Source organism: Scatophagus argus, chromosome 4 (genome assembly GCF_020382885.2).
Source record: "Scatophagus argus isolate fScaArg1 chromosome 4, fScaArg1.pri, whole genome shotgun sequence".
In the NCBI taxonomy this organism is placed as follows: Eukaryota; Metazoa; Chordata; class Actinopteri; family Scatophagidae; genus Scatophagus; species Scatophagus argus.
Genome location: NC_058496.1, coordinates 25,131,830 through 25,149,224, shown reverse-complemented (window position 1 = coordinate 25,149,224; position 17,395 = coordinate 25,131,830). Strand labels below are relative to the sequence as shown.

The window sequence follows — 17,395 nt, the reverse complement described above, 5'->3', positions numbered from 1 at the left end:
CTGAATTCAACTCAGTTTAAACTCAGTTTAAACATGCGTGCATATGATTAAAAAACTGATTTCAATACCTTAGACTCATGTCGGTTTATTGAGAGACTTCATCATTCCAGACAGCAGTTGTTCACATAACAAATAGGCATCAAATGATGTTGTACAGAGGTTTATATTTGGTCCTTCACATGTCTAGAAAGCATGTGCATCATAGTTAAGGCACAAGTGAGGAGGAAAAGTCTTCAGGTTTAGTTTGAGTGCATTTGTCTTTTATCTTTGGCACAGTTTTGGTGTCTTTGTTTTTGGTGGAATGTGTGCGTTTGTTTACTGAGCTCATGAACCACAGTTTCCATGTTTCCACTGAACCACCATTCATTCGTTTCATTCATAAAGAATATTTATGGCATGACATGAAAACCTCATAACTCTAACTTTGGTTGTTTAACGGAGAAAATTCCCTGACATGTTTTGGGTTTCACTCCACAATACATGATCAAAAATACACATACATCAAGCTGAAAGTCAGACCAACTTCCTCAGCTCTTTGAAAGCAGACAGTTTGGAGATATGAGGTTTCTTGCCAGACAGTGATGGCTGTGAGACGGAGAGTCGGAGCAGTCTCACTTCTTGGCATGTTTCTTGCAGATGGCGATGTACTCCAGAACGTCCTCGGAAGATCCCAGAGCCACAGGAGCCCGCTGATGGATGTTCTTAGGCTGGATGTCCAGGATGGACTCGAGGCCGGTGGACGCCATGCCGCCCGCTTGCTCCACGATGTAGGCCATGGGGTTACCTTCGTACAGCAGCCGCAGCTTTGAGGAAAAGGGAGGGGGGGTTAGTCCCGACGTCAAACTCTTGTCACTACGAGACTGTCACAGCCTGAGGTCGTCCAACACTACAGCATTAAATGCAGCAGATACGGGATGGCTTCACCATTATTCAACCCTGTCTTAAAACAACAGTCAGGCGCCCATGAGAATGCTGAAACAGACTTTTCTTGTTGTACTCGCAGACAGTATGTTTGAAAGATTAGCACTTGATGTGTAACTCGGACTGCGGAAGCCTCACATTAACTTCAGATAAACTTTTAGTGCATCAGGAAGAGACCTCTGAATGGCCGGTATGAACAGGAGGAACGATTACAGCAAGCAAAGACTGTTTCCACATTCACATGGGCAACGGAGCAGGACGGACTTGAAAAACGTGTGAACCCTACCTTTCAGACAACTGAATGCAGAGATGTATTATGGATCAAAACTGGATCAATATGCATGTAAACATTCAACATTAAACATCTGTAAATTCCTTTAAGAACCATCTTTAACTCATCTTTGAAATCTTTCTCAGGTTTTGTTGCTTTGATTATTTCATTAAAATACTTTGTTTTTGACTAGTTTGATTGTATTTAAAATCATTTTCAATTCAACTTTTTAAAATGTAAGTCGTAAAGGGTAAATCTAAAGTTTGACATGAGTAGAACACTTTGCAAATTTCCTTCCAGTCTGCACTTGCTGTGGCCACTGGCCTCAAAGAGCTCCGTTTGTTGCCTGGGACTTCTGTCACATTATGAGGCAGTGCACTCATTTGACTAAATGAAACTCATAGCGTAAGTTGGTGGCTCTAAAAATGAAACAATATTAGTTAGTGTTTCTGTTTGGAGTTCTGCCTCTCTCCTCCGACACAGGAAAGTCTGCTGCTAACTTTTTAAAATGTGACAACATCATCTCGCAAACACTGGAAGGATGTGGGGAGTGAAGACACAGCATTATGACTCTTACTTCAGTGTGGTGTTACAAGTGACACCGGACAAATTTCTTTTTTTGATGAAATCTCTCCTAAAACTACAAGAAGCAGTAAATCAAATGAAGAAGTCTATTTTTTACTGCTTCTTGAAAACTCAATCAAGCAATAAAAAATACAAAAATAAGCAAGCACAACCAATAATATAATGATTCTGATAAAGTATCATCTGCTCAGGAAACGCCTGATGTAGCTCATTCCTCTGTGTTGAAGACCTTTGTCAAACTATTAAAAACACATCACTGAGCCATCCCAGTGACATGGCCTTTCATTGTGGGGAACATAACAGCTGAGCCCATAGACACTGCACTGCTGCCAACATCCCAAACCTGTGGCTGAAAACAGTCCAATGTTAACATGCAAACGATTCATCAATAATAAAAAAAAATGTAAAAAATACACTCCTGTTTGAGTGTCATCTGTGTCAAGCTGCAGTGTCCAGCAGTTAAAAAAAATAGTTTGCCTTTTTAAAAGTGAAACTGTGTATTCATCAGCTGTATTTAAAAACACTCGCAGAAACCAACTGCTCTGTGGTGAGGGAAACTGCCAGACTCGAGAAGTCAGGAAGTATTTAGAGACACATGACCCATGCAAGGCTGGAGATTTACAGGTGAACAATAACATGGAGTACCATCAACCTTGTCCTTTAAGCTTGTTCACATGAGCATTGACTACAGGAAGCAGACCTCCACAAGAGATTTCAAAAATGTTTTTGATACAAGGTCTTAATACAACAGCCACATACTAAACTTCCATACTGAATTCACCGTTAGACAGAACTTCCGAGGCAGAGCATACATCAGGTTTACCTTTCCATCGGGGCTCTTCACATTTCCTGGGTACAAAAAGATGCCTCCATACATCAGCGTTCGGTGGACGTCTGCCACCATGGAGCCGATATAACGGGCACCGTAGGGCTCAGTGCCATCCTAAAGTCATTTAAAAAGTTGCATTAGTGAGCTACAGTATTTAAACAGTGGACAAATTATTTGAAAAGATCTCAATCAAGACTGCAGGTAAGCACTGGCATATTTACACTGGCCTACGAACCCTAACTGCTTCAGTGAAAGAGTAACAGGAAACAGATGGACACAATCCATTTATATGCTATGGATATCAATATTTAACAGCACTACTACACTGCTCTCCCCACACGTCATGACAACATTGTTTACCTCAGGGAACTTCTTCTTCTGCAGGTACTCCGTGACAGCGGGATCAAAGTGCTTTGCATAACCCTCATTCAAGCTGTAAATCTTGCCTCGCTTCTTCATCTTCACATCCCGATCAACCAGGATAAACTCACCAATGGACTGATGGGTAACGAGTAGAAAATGTTAGCAATAACCTCAGAACTGTGGGTTCTGCACATTATTTTAATTCCTACACACAAAGGCCTACAGGACAGTACTCACTGGGTCAAGCATGAAGCAGTTGACTCCCTGGCCGGTGGAGAGCACCATCATGGTGGCACTGCCGTACAGGGCGTAGCCTGCTGCCACAAGGTTCCTGCCAGGCTGCAGGGCGTCCTTCTCACAGGGTTCATCATCTGTGGTCTGAGGGAAACAGTTCAAGCTAATTTCATCCTTTATTTCTTATTTCAGTGGGGTCTCGGGTAAAGAGGAAAAGAATCCACGGTCCGCATCTGCATCTAAAAGTGTCACTTACCATTAGTTAAAATACCAGATTTTTTTGCCGCTGCAAATTTATTTTTAGTCTACATTCGTAGTAAAAAACATCAAGGCATCACTTGGATTTATGTTTGCAAATCAAGGGCAAAAACTCTTCATAATGGGAATTTTAACCTGCGCTTACCTTTTTGTAGATGGCGAAGATGGTTCCAATGGAGACGAGACAGTCGATGTTGGAGGAGCCGTCCAAAGGATCAAAGCACACAATGTATTTACCCTGGAAGAGAAAATAACTGTTGTGGACTCTTCAGTTTCACTCAACAAAACACACTGTATGGTCTTAAGCTCCGCCTACCAGTTACAATGAAATAAAAGTTTGATCATTGCTTTGCAGGGGGTAAGTAAAGTCATATTACTATCAGTCTGACAGAAACGGAAACCAAAGTTGTTTTACTTATGAGATAAGATCCAGCGAGTAAGAAAATCTGACAAGCAGACAGCTACATAAACTCAGACTGGCCAAACTGGATGATCCAGCTCCACTCTGAAGATGAGATCCCAAATAAATGAAAAAGGCTTTCCTCAAGCACAGTGGGGTCCACAGGAACCTCAAACACCATAGTCTCACTTACACAACTTCAGAAGTAGCAGAGATTGAATATGAAGCATATTCTCTCTCCACCGGTCCTGCAGACACGCTTACCCTCTTTTCTGGCTCTATAATGATGGCTTTTTCATCCTCCTCGGACACCAGCACACAGGAGGTAAAAGACGACGTGATCATGTTGATGATCAGATCATTGGACAGAATGTCCAGCTTCTTCACCTGGTCGCCTGTCACGTTGGTGCTGCCAGCAATGCCATAACTGATACAGCACAAAAGATAAAAAAAAGAAAAACAGTGAAAGTGAGATTAAAAAATGGCATAAAAGAATTTTGCTGACTTAAAAAAAATCACTTCCACACGCACAAAACCAATCACCAACAACTAACAAATCACAGTTTAGACAGGATGTTTTTAAAAAGTGCTGTTAATGCATGACACTGCATTTCTCAACTGCAGAGTGAAGTACTGCATCAACCCCTGAAGCGGTGGTTGATGGCCGATGTGGCAAAAGACTTCTACCAAAGTAGTTAGCAGAAAAAAAAAATGGATCCACGCATCACACAGTAGTGATACAATATGCAACAATACAAAAATATAAAAACACAGCGGTCGGATCTAGTGAAAAGAGCTTAAACAAGACAACAAGGCAGTAAAACATCAGTAGTGCATTTATTTTACACGTGTTTTTCTAATGGAGCCTGGCAACAAGGCTGCACACGACTAACACTGCAACGATCACTGTCGATTATTTTTAAATAAAAAGTAATGTACTGCTAATAATGTGAAAGTGGGCGTGGTGATGGTTTCAGGTATGCGTTTCCTGACTGACCACAGAGAACCCGAATCTCCTGCTCGGTTTGTGCCAACGTGGATGTACGGGACTGAAGCTGAATGGACTGAAAGAACACTAACAAGGTATAAAAATGATATCGTTTCCACAGTGAGGACTGTTCACTCACAGGTGGGCGATCCCAGCTTTACGCACAGCGCAGGAGATGGCTTTTACCGCCGTGCACAGCGAGTTCAGCAGCGTTGTCAGCTCCCCGGTGCCTTTGGCCTTCCTGCCCTCCTCCATGACGAACCGGGTCACGGTGACCACGTTGGTGTCGAAAGCTCCTTGTTCGGACATGATGGCAGATGGTCTCCTGAAGCCTGAGAGTAGAAGTTGGAGAAAATGTTGCAGGACTTAAATGCTCTGCGACGCGGAACTCGGTGGAGGCAGTGAAGAAAGAAATGGCCAATCTGGAGCTGCGGGAGAGGTGTGGCCACCGCTGCAAACACTACCAGCTTTGTACAAACTGAACTGGGTTGTGATGAAATGATATGATGTTACCAACAGAGGATGTGACCAGAATAATAGACGCCGTGCATGCCTGGATTCAAACTGTCGTTGCGCAAAACAGGTCATGTACTTTTTTAGCAGGTTTAAAAACGATAGCGTGAATGAACAGTTTCATAATTCTTACCTGATACTGTGCATTCATATTCTTCTCGCTGCCGGACAGATTCATTTGCAGATTATATTTTTGCTCCCAGTTTGCCCATGTTATGTGTCTATACTGTATTATTCTACATGTGAACGCCACTTTGCATGTGTTTTGTTGTGTTCTTGGTCTGGAGCTGTTTTTCATAGTTTTGAGCTCAGTTTCCTTATTTGCAATCAAAGAAACTCTTAATGACACGGAATAATGTTTTGTTTTGGACAAAAGAGTGCTTTCCAGTTTGTGTTTGGGCCATGGACTTTGGAAGTCCAAAAACTGTTCATCATTATCACTGTCATTATCTTAAGGGTATCCACATACTTTTCTGTTTTCTTAATTACATGTCCATAAATCAAAAAGCAGACATGTTTTTCCCTCTTGTACATGAAGGCTTCTTACCATCCCGTTGGCCTGGTCTCTAATGAACAAGGGAATCTAAGGTCTTTAACCTGGTTAAATAAATACGATGTAAAGAAGAGAGCCCACGCGATACATTGGCTACATCCTTTAGATTGGCTTACTGTGAAGGCTCATGTTAATCTATTCCAAAGATACAAAGCCACTTTTAGTTCAACTATTAGTCTCAACCAGTCTCTACATAATAACAATCACTGTTTCCAAAAAGGTCTAAGTTAAACACGTTTTATAAGAAGAATAAGTACTCAGATTTCGTGTTTAAGTGAAAGTAGCAATGCCACGGTGCAGAAATACCATGTTAAAAGTCAAGCATTTAAAACTTTAATCAAGTACAAGTAGACCTACCATCCCCCATCATAATTTATTTCTGGTTTATTTTGTGTTATTAATCTGGTATCAGGAAAGTAATTTGAGTTGTCAAATAAATGCAGTAAAAGTAATTTGCAACATCCTGTTTGCTTCTAAAATTCAGTGGACTAGAAGTATAAAGTAGGCTGCCAAAAATGGAAATACTCAAGTAAAGTACAAGTACCTTAGTACCTTTTAAATGCAGTACTGGCTTTAAACCACAAACAGACTGAAAATCGCTTTATTGGAAGTCATGGATAGAGTCAGGAATTATTTTTATTAATCACGAATGATAAACACATGACATTTAAACAGATTACGGCTACATATAAAACTCCTAAAATAGGATTTTGGAAATAAAGTCACTTGAGATGCTGTTTAAAGTCTGTACGAGAAAAACTCTCCCTGACTTGACATACTGTGATTCAGGCAATATCCCAGTGTGGACTTCATCTGATGCCGTTAAAGCGCCACAAGATGGCGGTGTTGGCTGGTCGACTTCGTTTGGGACGCTGATTCTTTGCTCTGTCCAAAGCACAGTTGGTGTGTTAGTGGCGTTGAACTTATTATTACTCTACTAAATAATCACTGCTACAGCATTAGGTCACATTTATGAAACCATGTGATTGCACCACAAATTTCAGGACATTTAGCGGACGAAGCCATCCCGGAAACCGTTGAAATTAGCCCCCAAAGCCGCACTTCTGACACACAGACCGCACAGCTATGACACACTGATATCAGTGCGCCAGAGCGGTTAGTCTTAGACTTGTTGCCGGTGGCTCACGTTAAAGTGTTGAATAACCTCAAGGAGCAACACTTAAAGAATACTTGCTTTAGATTAGCGTTAACTAAGTTATCTATGTTAGATAGTTTACTACTTTTCAAAGCTATAAGCTTTAACTTGTCACCCGGGAAGCTACAGAGTAAACAGTCCAATAGTTCAGCCCTCTGTAGCCTGAACAGTAAAAGTAGGCCAAGCTTGCAACAGGTAAGCTACACCTGTGGCTCTAGCTGACCTTCATGACGGCACTGAGCAGACTGGGCTCGTCTGGGCACCGACTGCGCATGCCCGCGGTTTAACAACTTGCTGCTGAAGCGGACAAGTACAAAGAGGCTGCTGGTGGTGCGGACGGGACGTGTCATGCGCCACGGGGCTAAAATCTAACCTCGTTGAGTTTGACGTGAAGTTGCTTGCTTATCGGGACGATTTACCCTCCAAGAACTTGACTCCAGCGACAATCGGTTGAATTAAGAGCGGGAAGGTCTTGCATTCAAGTCCAAAAAGAGCTTGGGAGTCACTTGGCGTCGGGTAAGTGGAACGCTGATCTTCTGATAAATGCACAGGGTATATTAATTAGATCGTCCTGAAAGTATTTAAGATTTTGTGGATGTTTTTGTGCTGCCATAAGCACACACAAGCCTGTGGTTCCATTCCTTGGATAAGTTCAGCGTGTGTTCGTTGCATGTTCTGGGTCAGGTGGTCCTGCAGCGAGCAGACCAGACAATCCCATGAAGCGCTGCTGGTTAAGCAGGATTATGGTTAAATTCGTATGGTGTTTGTTGTACCTGCTCACTGTTGTAATGTAATGTGGTGCTTCCTTTCGACTAAACAAAGCCTGTTCGCATCAGACAGGTGTCACTGAAGTGCTGGAAGAATCTCACTTGCTGCAGTCTGGAGTTGAACTTTGAACTCCAAGTGCAGGGAAGCGTGGAAAAGGGAAAAATCTCCGTATTCATTAAAGATTTAACTTGTGAGCCATACTGTGGTGGCTCCTTCTTGAATTATCTTGCTCGTAAGACACAGACCTTTCTCTCTGTCACGTGATTTAGTAATCCCTCGTTATTATATGATCCATCCTGACTCATCTTTGCCATACATTTAAAAGCTTAAATCTGGTTTTGCATGTTCCAAACATCCTTACCTCAAGCCTCTAAAAGAATCATTTCTTTCTGCCTGTATACTCCTTTTGTCTCCCAAAATAAAGTGCAGTGACTCAACAAAAGTGTCATTGTGGGTTGCTGAAAGGGTCTGTCATCTTCTTTGAAATGTTGCATAGAGTGTAAAAGAAGCCACTATTGGTCATTTTTGGTATCCAGTCTCCAAACCATACAGCAGAGTTAATTTTTCCTCTTCTTTTCTGATTCGGTGTGCCACTACTTATTTTCTCACTGCTCAAAGATGTGCAAAAGTTGCGAGGAACTAAAGCATTTTAGGTTCAGAATAAAGGGGATATAGACCTGGATGGTGGTCCCTATTGTGCTTGTAACGAGCTGGGATCAAAAAAAGGGCTCTTCAACTCAGCTCAGAGGCTTTCCCACTTTCTCTTAAGAGATAAAGCGCTGAACTGATATGTCAAGGGGAAGAATATGAGCTCTGTGATGGTGGTTTAATGAAATTCTTTGGCTTCCAGTGTGGCACTTTTGGCATATCCCTTGAATCCATTTTTCTACACTTGGGTATAATAAGAATAGAGATCACAAACAGTGCTTTCATCCAGGAGACCAAACAAAGCGTTCCTTCAGATGTGAAACGTACCAACCTGGCGTGGCTTTCATGAACCTGTTGATCTTTTGTACAGTTACTCTGGGAAAATATCACTTCTCTAAATTACATTAAAAAAAAACAGATTTCTTTCATGTTTTTTTCCTGGCTGTTCCTGTGCAATCAAACCAGCGCTGATTACAACAAAAAAAACATAAATCCCCTAACGCTCCTGACCTTGATGTGTAAATCTCTCTGAGACATCACACATCATTGTTTAAAGAACTATTTTAACCAAGTAAGTTTAAACAACACATGCATTTTCACAGGTGGTCCAAAATATTAGACACTCATCTCGGTATAATATTATACAATTCAAAAGCCACAATAACCAGGGGCTCCAAATTGACCGTTAAGTTGAAATGCGTCTCTACAACAAGTATCAACGAGGGACGGACGTTAAAAGTTACCAAACACAGGATTTTCTGCAGGACTTTTGCACTGGGCTGCATTATTTTTAACCAAGTGTCCCTCATAAGCTGGCAGTTTATGTCTAGCAGGCTTATTAAGTGACAAGCTTAAATCTTGGCTGGGAATTGTTTTCTTCTAGCTCACCAGTCCTTGACAGCAGGGCCAACAAATTTGTTTTGGACACCACGACCAGCAGCTCAGTCTTGTTTTTTTTGTGCTGCCACCATGGTACATGATATACAGGACATTATGTCTCCGGTGTCTCGTTGTCTCTTCTTCTGTTTGCACATTCTGGAGAATCAACAACTTGAAAGCAATACAGACGAAATGATCAGATTACGCCCTTTGCTGACAGGGAAACAATGCTGGCTTCATCTGTTAACTGAATTATTAAAATGCTCATCACTCAATATTTGTATGAAATACCTGCTCATCACTGCTTAGATTTAATTCATTATTGTTTCTTAGTATAAAAGCATCACACGGATTTTGTTGGCAGCTCACGTGCTTCTTGTCTTTGTCACTGACATTTCTGAGCCCGGACTTGCCCATACTGTAGCAAGCTTAGTGTTAAATCTGTACATTGTTCATGTCTTCCAGCAACACGCAGAGCTTTCCAAAGCCTCTCACTGGTTTCCCGCTCTCACATAAGCAGATCGGGTTGGAAGCACAGCCTGGCGTTGGTTGTTACATCAGGCTTAGCGGTGCTCTGGGTCCACATCATCGGGCTGGTCGCTCAGCCTTTGTGGCACATATGGCAGAGGTCTCTCAATTAACACCTTAGTGAGACGACCCTTCTGTCCACATGATCAAAGCTGGACCTCCTCCTGCTCAGATGTGTCACCCCCGGCCTCCACCTCCCTGTGATTATGACTCCCATCCCTCCTGTGTTTGTTTAAAGAAAATGACTTCCACTCCGCTACCCTGTCCGAGCGGGATGCACATCAGCTCTGTCCCTGCTTTTCTTGCAGCCGTGCAGCTTCTGTGGTGTTTCCTCTGTAATTTAATGTAAGAGGGGGCGCTGAGTCGTAATTTTAGTTTTGGTCGAACATCTGTGCATGCCTCCATCCCATTTGTGCTTCTCGTGCATGTTTTCGTGCTTAAAATACTGCCTTTTTGGCTTGAAAAGATGAATTTTTCTGTACCCGTCAGTCCTCATATAATTTTTTTATTTTGTTCCCCCCCCTGTGAGAGTGTTACCCTAAAGAGACTTCTATTTACTGGTCTGTGTCCGTGGAAGTGAAGGAAGTTGTTACAGCTGTTCTCATCTTAAAGTGTGGGATGAAGACCTACATGAACCTTGAGGACTGCCCTGTTATTACAAGATCAAACCTACTTTGAATCATAGATCCACTAAAATGAAACAATCATTGCTCCCCTGCAAAAACTCAGGCCAAAAGTCCATATGTGATGAAAGCCCAGTCTGTTTTGTGACATATCAGATTAGTTTAAGGGTGACATAAGAAGCATTTACAGGCAAAAACCTGTAAAATTTAAAATAACAAGGCCAGAGCAGCAGACTTTAAACACAGGACTTGTTGAATGTTATAAAAACAAAAAAGAAGTCAAGCTTCAGGGAATCCTCCGTAAAGCTTTCCAGGGGCTCGGGGCAGCTGCCAGGCTAGCGCTACATTGTTTGCAAATTTGCTCGGAAGTCATTATTGGGGGTGATCAAAGCTCTGGCAGAACTGCTTGAAAATCCATTTAAATCTGCGCTTAGAGGCTTAACAGAGTTCAAGATGGCCTCAGATGGATTGGGAGAATTTTGTGTTGGCTGAGTTTGGCTTTTCCATGCACTTGACGATCACAAGAATATTATACTGTAAGGCATATGATGCAAGTAGGTTTAAGTGTGGATTTCTGATGTGAAGGTCAGCTGTAGGTCTTTCTGAGTCATGCAGCCATTGTTAACACAGAAGAATCTACTGTATTTACTGATTATCAAATGTTATTTTTATTTTTTCTTCAGTTCTTATGCTAAGCTAAGTTTGTATGGACATTATTGTGATCTCCATCTCACAGGAAACCAACTAAGTGTATTTTACTAAATAAGTGAAGTTCTCCGTAAACCTTTTAAACAGTATTCTTGACTGACGTCCCATCCTTGTGACCTGGATAGGCCTTTGTGATGTCCTAGTTGTTTTAACCATATGGAGCATTGTTGGCTCATTTAGTCCTGCATGCTTCAACTCGTGTGAGATTTCTGTTGGGAGGAAAATTGTTGTGGTGAACGTGAATGTGTGAAGGTATTTCTCTGTGTAGCTGGGATTAACCCCGGCTAAACCTTGAAGTGTGTTTCACAAAGATGTTTTGTTTCCTGGTATGTTAATCCGTTTCTTTGATTGGTGCCTCCTCTCAGTCATCATGTGCTCCTTATATCAGATGATCTCCAGGGATGGGTGACATCTGCTGTTTTGGAAATTGATTTAGTTTAGATGTCAGTCATGAATTCAGCATTTTGTTTCCTGGTTTTTTGGTTGAAGATCTTTTTATTTCTGTTTATTTGTGCCATTTCTGTAACTTTTGCAAACCTGATCCCGCATGAATACCTGCTCTGCTGGACTGCTGGAAAGTTGATAGATATTGTTTGACTGTAGCTTGCATAATTATAATTAAGTGTTATTGAATCACTCAACACTTTGACCAGATCCAAAATGCAAGTGCTGCCGGTTTGAAATGGTCCTAATGAAATGATTGTTTTTCAGACAAACTTTGGTTTATTAAATATTTGCTATAAAATAGGGTTGAGCCTGAAGCAGTCAGAGGCTGAAGTGCAATTTGCCTGTCAAGGATGCATTGTTTTGCTGTTTGCTTGCTCTGACCAGACCCTGTACTACTGACGATAAAAGCTGACTTTTGTGCCACCTCATATTGCCTCTGTCTGGGTCAAAAAGATGGCCACCTAACACGTGTGTTTTGTGTCTGTGTGAAAGGAAATAACTGTCCATACCAGTGGGGGACAGTCATCTGTAATCATCAGTTAAAAAGAGAAATATGTATATACAATGAATGTATGAACTGTTATGATGTTATATATCACGCTGCTGTCGCTCACTGCTTGAGATGGTTTCAGTTGGTCTTCTGTTGCTTTGTTCCCGATTGTCGCGTCATTGTGACTTTGGTCGTTTTCTTGCTTCTGTTTCTCTACTCGTACCCTTGCCTAACTGACCAGCTGATCATAGCGATTTCTTTCATTGCTGGGCTCTGCGACCATTTCAACATGCTCAGTTGGCTGAAAAGCTGCTGACAAGAGGCAAGTAGTGCCAGCCACGCGGGACACACCGCAAAAACGAGCATCAGACACTTGGTGATTGTGTCAACACTGGCTGATTGTCGATTTGGTGTGTTGGGGCCCATTCGTGGTTTTACTGCGTGTGCATGAACTGACCCAATTAACAGCTATAGAGCGCCACCATTGTTGTCCAGAAACCATTAATGAACATGAATGCCACAACGTTTAGTTTGTGCGACAATAGTTCATCATCACAGTGGACGAACATGACAAGTGGAGGTAATTTCTCTTGAAGCAATCACTCGCAGAGCTCATTATAAACCAGAAATGCTCAATAAATATCTCACCTAATGGCTCTTTTTGTCTCGTTTTGATAGTTCTTCACATTACTGATTTGCTTTTACGTGATTATAATTGAGCACAAAGCTGTCAAAAAGCTGCTATTATGCACCAGCTAAGAATCATGGACCGGCTGCATCAGGTGATGGGAATTATAGACAATCATCCCAAGACCGCCACAATACTTGCAGGTGTCTCTCTGCCTGCATACACTGAGTGACCTCCGTTTATCTGAAGTGCAGCTGACATGATAGCGATCAACCAAACATTCAGCGTTTGTATTTACAAATGTTTCGCGGTTGCCTACGTCAGAAGGAAGTGTCAGTTTGTAGAAGCGGCTAACCATCAGCTTGTCAATATGCCCACAGAACTACGTGTGACTGAAAGACAAGTCATCTGAAAAAGAGAGGAGTGACAAATCCCGCCTTTTTCTTGTACGTTAAGCAGGACAAGGCAGGTGCAAAGGGAATTCAGGGCTCAGTTGATACTGTGATAATCCCTCAGCTATGCAGGCATGCACAGACTTTGCCTGTCAAGTTTAAGCATTTCACAAGAAGGCAATCTGATTCAATTTAGCCAGAACTTGGCCCTCATCAGTAGAGCTAACCAGTTAACAAAGTACCGTATGTTTACTAAAAGTAACCTATTCTATTTATTGAATAATGTAAGTTGTGAGTGTTTTATTTCCTGAAAGGCACAGATTTAGTGAAAACCTTTCGATTCCTTTGTTAGTTCTACTACGTAACATTCACAGTGCAGCGGCAGTCTGAACATAGGATGTAACCAAAAAGTTCACAAAGTTTACCAGCATAAATTGAGCACCTAGAAGTTATTTCTGAACAACAGCCGCTGTGGCAACAAGTCGCATTCACAAGATAAACTAAAATAATTTTCATTCTTTTTATCTGCCAATTAACAATTAAATTACAATTAAACAATTTAGATGGATAAATATTTTTTAGGATATTTGATTGTTGTGTTTTACAGATCAAATGAGTAACTGATAAAATAAGTAGCAGATTAAACAATAATGAAAATAATAATTATTCCCTATCCTAGTTATAACGCTGTTTTCCTTTTCAGTCCACTGTGAATCAAACCACAGTTTAACCTTGAATATCACATTAACGAGAGGTAAGACGTGCATGTGGATAAAAAATTTGCAACTTTTCACCCAATGGCAATAGGAATGGCCCCCGATTTCTCCACACCACAGGAAGAGCTGTTGGATTTGTCTCCTGTCAGGGATGCCACTGTTTACGGCTGAGAGAACCCCAGAGCCTCGGCCCGCTAGTCTCCAGGCTGCTCGTATTACAGTCACCCTCACTGGCTGGTATTGTCAGGTTACAATGTGTGTGTGTTTGGCGTCTGAGCGGCCGTGTTGTGATTGGCTTGTGCTCTGCTGTGTGAGACAGCGCCGGGTGACGTCTCCATGTTAATCCCTCATTTCTCTCTGTTTGTCCTGGGAGCTGTCCGTGAGCTGCGACTGAGTGAAATGCATTCACAAAATAACTTTGAGACTTTTGAGACCTGAGGAAGGTGAGTGCGTAATCTAACGTATAACAAGTCTTCTGTTGATTACAACTGTTGCATTCTTCTCTGCAGCTGCCTTCATTTTCTGAGCGGCATATTTAGGTTCATGTTATCTGCCATTGTCACCACTTTTTTTTTTGTTTGTTTTATTTACATGCTCGCTGCAGTCCCTGAATGCAGCGTTGAACTCTTATCTTCATGTGAAGGATAAATACTTCCACAGAACACAGGAAAAATGCACTTAGATTACATGTCATGCTGTGAATAATTTTTAACGTGCAATTGTAAAATTCTACTTGTTCTAGCTTGTTTAAAGAAATGACACCAAACTCTGTTGCTCTAAAAGCTGATGTGATCATTAGTAAATGGGTGGTGGGCTGGGGTGGGGGTACAAATGAGCCCTATATGCACAGTTGGTATCTTTGAGATGGTGTGAACTGCTTGGTGGTGTGGTCAGGGTTTTTGGGGGTGAGGGGTGTCTGTTGTGTCTACAGCTGCTGCTCTACACATTCCCAGTCAAGACCCAGTCACTCTGACCTCAAGGCTGCTCGGGGCTCCACTTTTTTGGCTGGGATGGGCAGCTGTGTAAGACTTAAGATGTTGTGGCCTTTTTAAGAAAGACACTGATGTTGCTGATTTTGGGGGTGCTTTCACACCTTACCTGTTTGTTGCGCTTCAGACAAACTCTGGTGTGTTTGCCTCTTTGAGTCTGTTGTGTGTTTAGGCTGGTGTGAAAAGTGTCATTTGAGCTCTGGTTCTCCAGAGCAAACCAGTTGGACCCAGACTCGCTTTTTCATGTGGCCTCTGTCTGTTCCCAAGCAGACTGCGGTGCTGTTGTTTGGAGTTTGAAAGAAAAATGGACCACAATCAGAGGATTTTTATAATGGTAGTTATGTGATTTTACCAGGCTTTCAAAAGCTGGACTACTATATTTAACCCTGCTGTAATATTACGGTACAAAATGCCTCTTTTCCATCCTGTGTCTACTTGTCATTATCCATAATGTCTGACCGAGTTGCAATTTGGACTAAGAGTGGTCATGCTCAATTGCTTCTGTGAGACCAGAGAACACGGGTAAACATAAGACTCGATGAAATGTTGGATGATGTGCTGCGTGTCCGTGTACAGATGATGTTGGTCGAATCACCGAAACTATAAGAGAGCTGCTGTAAGTCTGTATGACTTCACCTTTACCTCTGTAGGTTCACTTGTAAAAGGTGGGTGTGAACATGAAAACATTCAGAGCTAAAAAGCAGCGATTTTTGTTTTTCTGAACCCAGCAGACTAAACTTTAGGTGTAAAAGTGACCCAGGACACATCCAGTGACCTGTTTGTCACACATGCAGTAAACCACAGGGCCCTGATGCACTCACATGACTTTGTAGAGCTCGCAACAAAGCAGCAAAGGCTGCCGTTAACGCAGTGTGTTACATTAAGGTGCATTTTTGCAAATATTGGGTTATTGCAGTTGCACATTGTAGATATATTGAGAACAATTGAATATTCTCCATAGTCAATATTTTGCACATCCCGTCCTCTTTATTTAAACCCTGTTCACTTTCTATTTCATGTGTATTATTCTTGATATTTGCAGTACTTGTTTCTTCTTTTCCTTCATTCATGTTCATTGTGACCTACTTGGCTTGCTGCACTTGAACACATCTCACACGGCAAGCTGACCACAGCACAACCATAGGCTCTACACCTGGATGAGAAGAAATAACCAGTCAGTCAGGGGTCTAACCACCCTAAGGGTCTGCAGTCATGCTGTCAGTTCTGTGAGGCAGTACTTTGGCTCATAGAATAGAATAGAATGCCTTTATTGTCACTATAGACATGTACAATGAGATTAAAAGCCAAGTCCGCAGTGCAAACAGTATAAGCGTGTTAAAATGCTAACACCATGTAGCATGGCTGAAAACACATCATAAAAGGAAAAGCCATCCTGTTCCAAGCCATCTGGAATCAGCCAGCAGTCTTGATAAATTCTCAGGATACAGACTTTGAACGTATGTATTCCTGTTGTCCAAGGTGGACAGCAGAGAGGTGTCAAGAAATGAGTGAGAGAGAAACCTGTCAACACTTAACACTTGGCCACTACCTGAAAATATGTTTAAAAAACAAAGCACAACTGTTTTTAGTTAGCCTACTTGTGATAGTATAAAGGTCTAGTGGTGATGGACACACTGCAAAAACTCCAGGTCATCCGCACACAGCATTTGAAGTTAGGTCTCCTGGTGCCTTCTGGGTAATACAATGGTCATGTTTTGTGAGAATTACTGTAGCTGCAAGCTGCTGACTGAGAAAGAAAGTCTATGTCTGTAACATCAGATCTCTGTAAAGTACATCATGATAAGAAGACATGTTGACCATCCACTTAACATTTTGGAAATGAGGCTTCCAATTAAAATCGTTACTTTTTAGCTGCAGTAGTCATCACATTCTTTACATTTATAAACTAAATACCCAATTGAATTTTTCATTTCTCCTTGTCGTGACAAAGCAGGAGGAAGGTACTGCAGTCAGGTGAAAGACGAAAACACTCTGAAGTGGCATGGAAATCAGAAAGCAAAGCTGTTTTTCCACTCGGGGGGTTTTTCATAAAACCTGTCTGCGGGCCACATGCCTTTGATTTGGTGTATAAACATCTTCCCGAAGGAGGACGGGCGTTTCTCAGCAAACTGTTAAACTGCAGCACTAAATTATTTCCTCTTGTGGTCACTGGGGTTTTGTTTACAGTGGAGATTGACTCCCTGGTGATCTTATCTGCTGTGGTTAAAGCTACTGCGCACATGAAGGCCTGCTGTCAGCACACCACATGAGGAGTTTTAATATGTGGCTGCGTTTGCAGGATGCTGATTTTCAACGTCCCACTGTAAACCCTCATGTGATGTGAAATCAGCACGTAGGAAATTGAGTAAATGTGTAATGGTTTGCTGTTACATCGTGTTTTTAAGTTTTTGTTCATTATTTTTTTCATACTACTTCGATGTATGAAGCTGTTGTTAGTACAGTGAAGAATGTCCACAATGTGTGGCTGTGTCAGCTTGACAACAGTGC

At 41.8% G+C, this 17,395-nt stretch overlaps 2 protein-coding genes across 2 annotated transcripts in view; one reads left to right on the top strand and one right to left on the bottom strand.

Moving 5' to 3' along the window:
- Positions 1-67: 67 nt before the first annotated feature.
- LOC124057579 (fructose-1,6-bisphosphatase 1-like) lies at positions 68-5,529 on the bottom strand. Its single transcript, XM_046385987.1, has 7 exons — positions 4,989-5,529; positions 4,126-4,288; positions 3,607-3,699; positions 3,207-3,347; positions 2,967-3,104; positions 2,601-2,720; positions 68-803 (listed from the first exon to the last, which is right to left on the bottom strand). The coding sequence occupies exons 1-7, from the start codon at positions 5,156-5,158 to the stop codon at positions 612-614; spliced, it is 1,017 nt and encodes a 338-aa protein (XP_046241943.1). The 5' UTR covers positions 5,159-5,529; the 3' UTR covers positions 68-611.
- A 1,483-nt stretch (positions 5,530-7,012) lies between these two features.
- The window catches only part of kank1a (KN motif and ankyrin repeat domains 1a), a 51,626-nt gene continuing 41,243 nt past the window's right edge, over positions 7,013-17,395 (top strand). The window contains exon 1 of the mRNA XM_046385985.1: positions 7,013-7,587. The gene's annotated coding sequence lies outside the window, so the exon portion shown is untranslated. The remainder of the gene's footprint in view (positions 7,588-17,395) is intronic.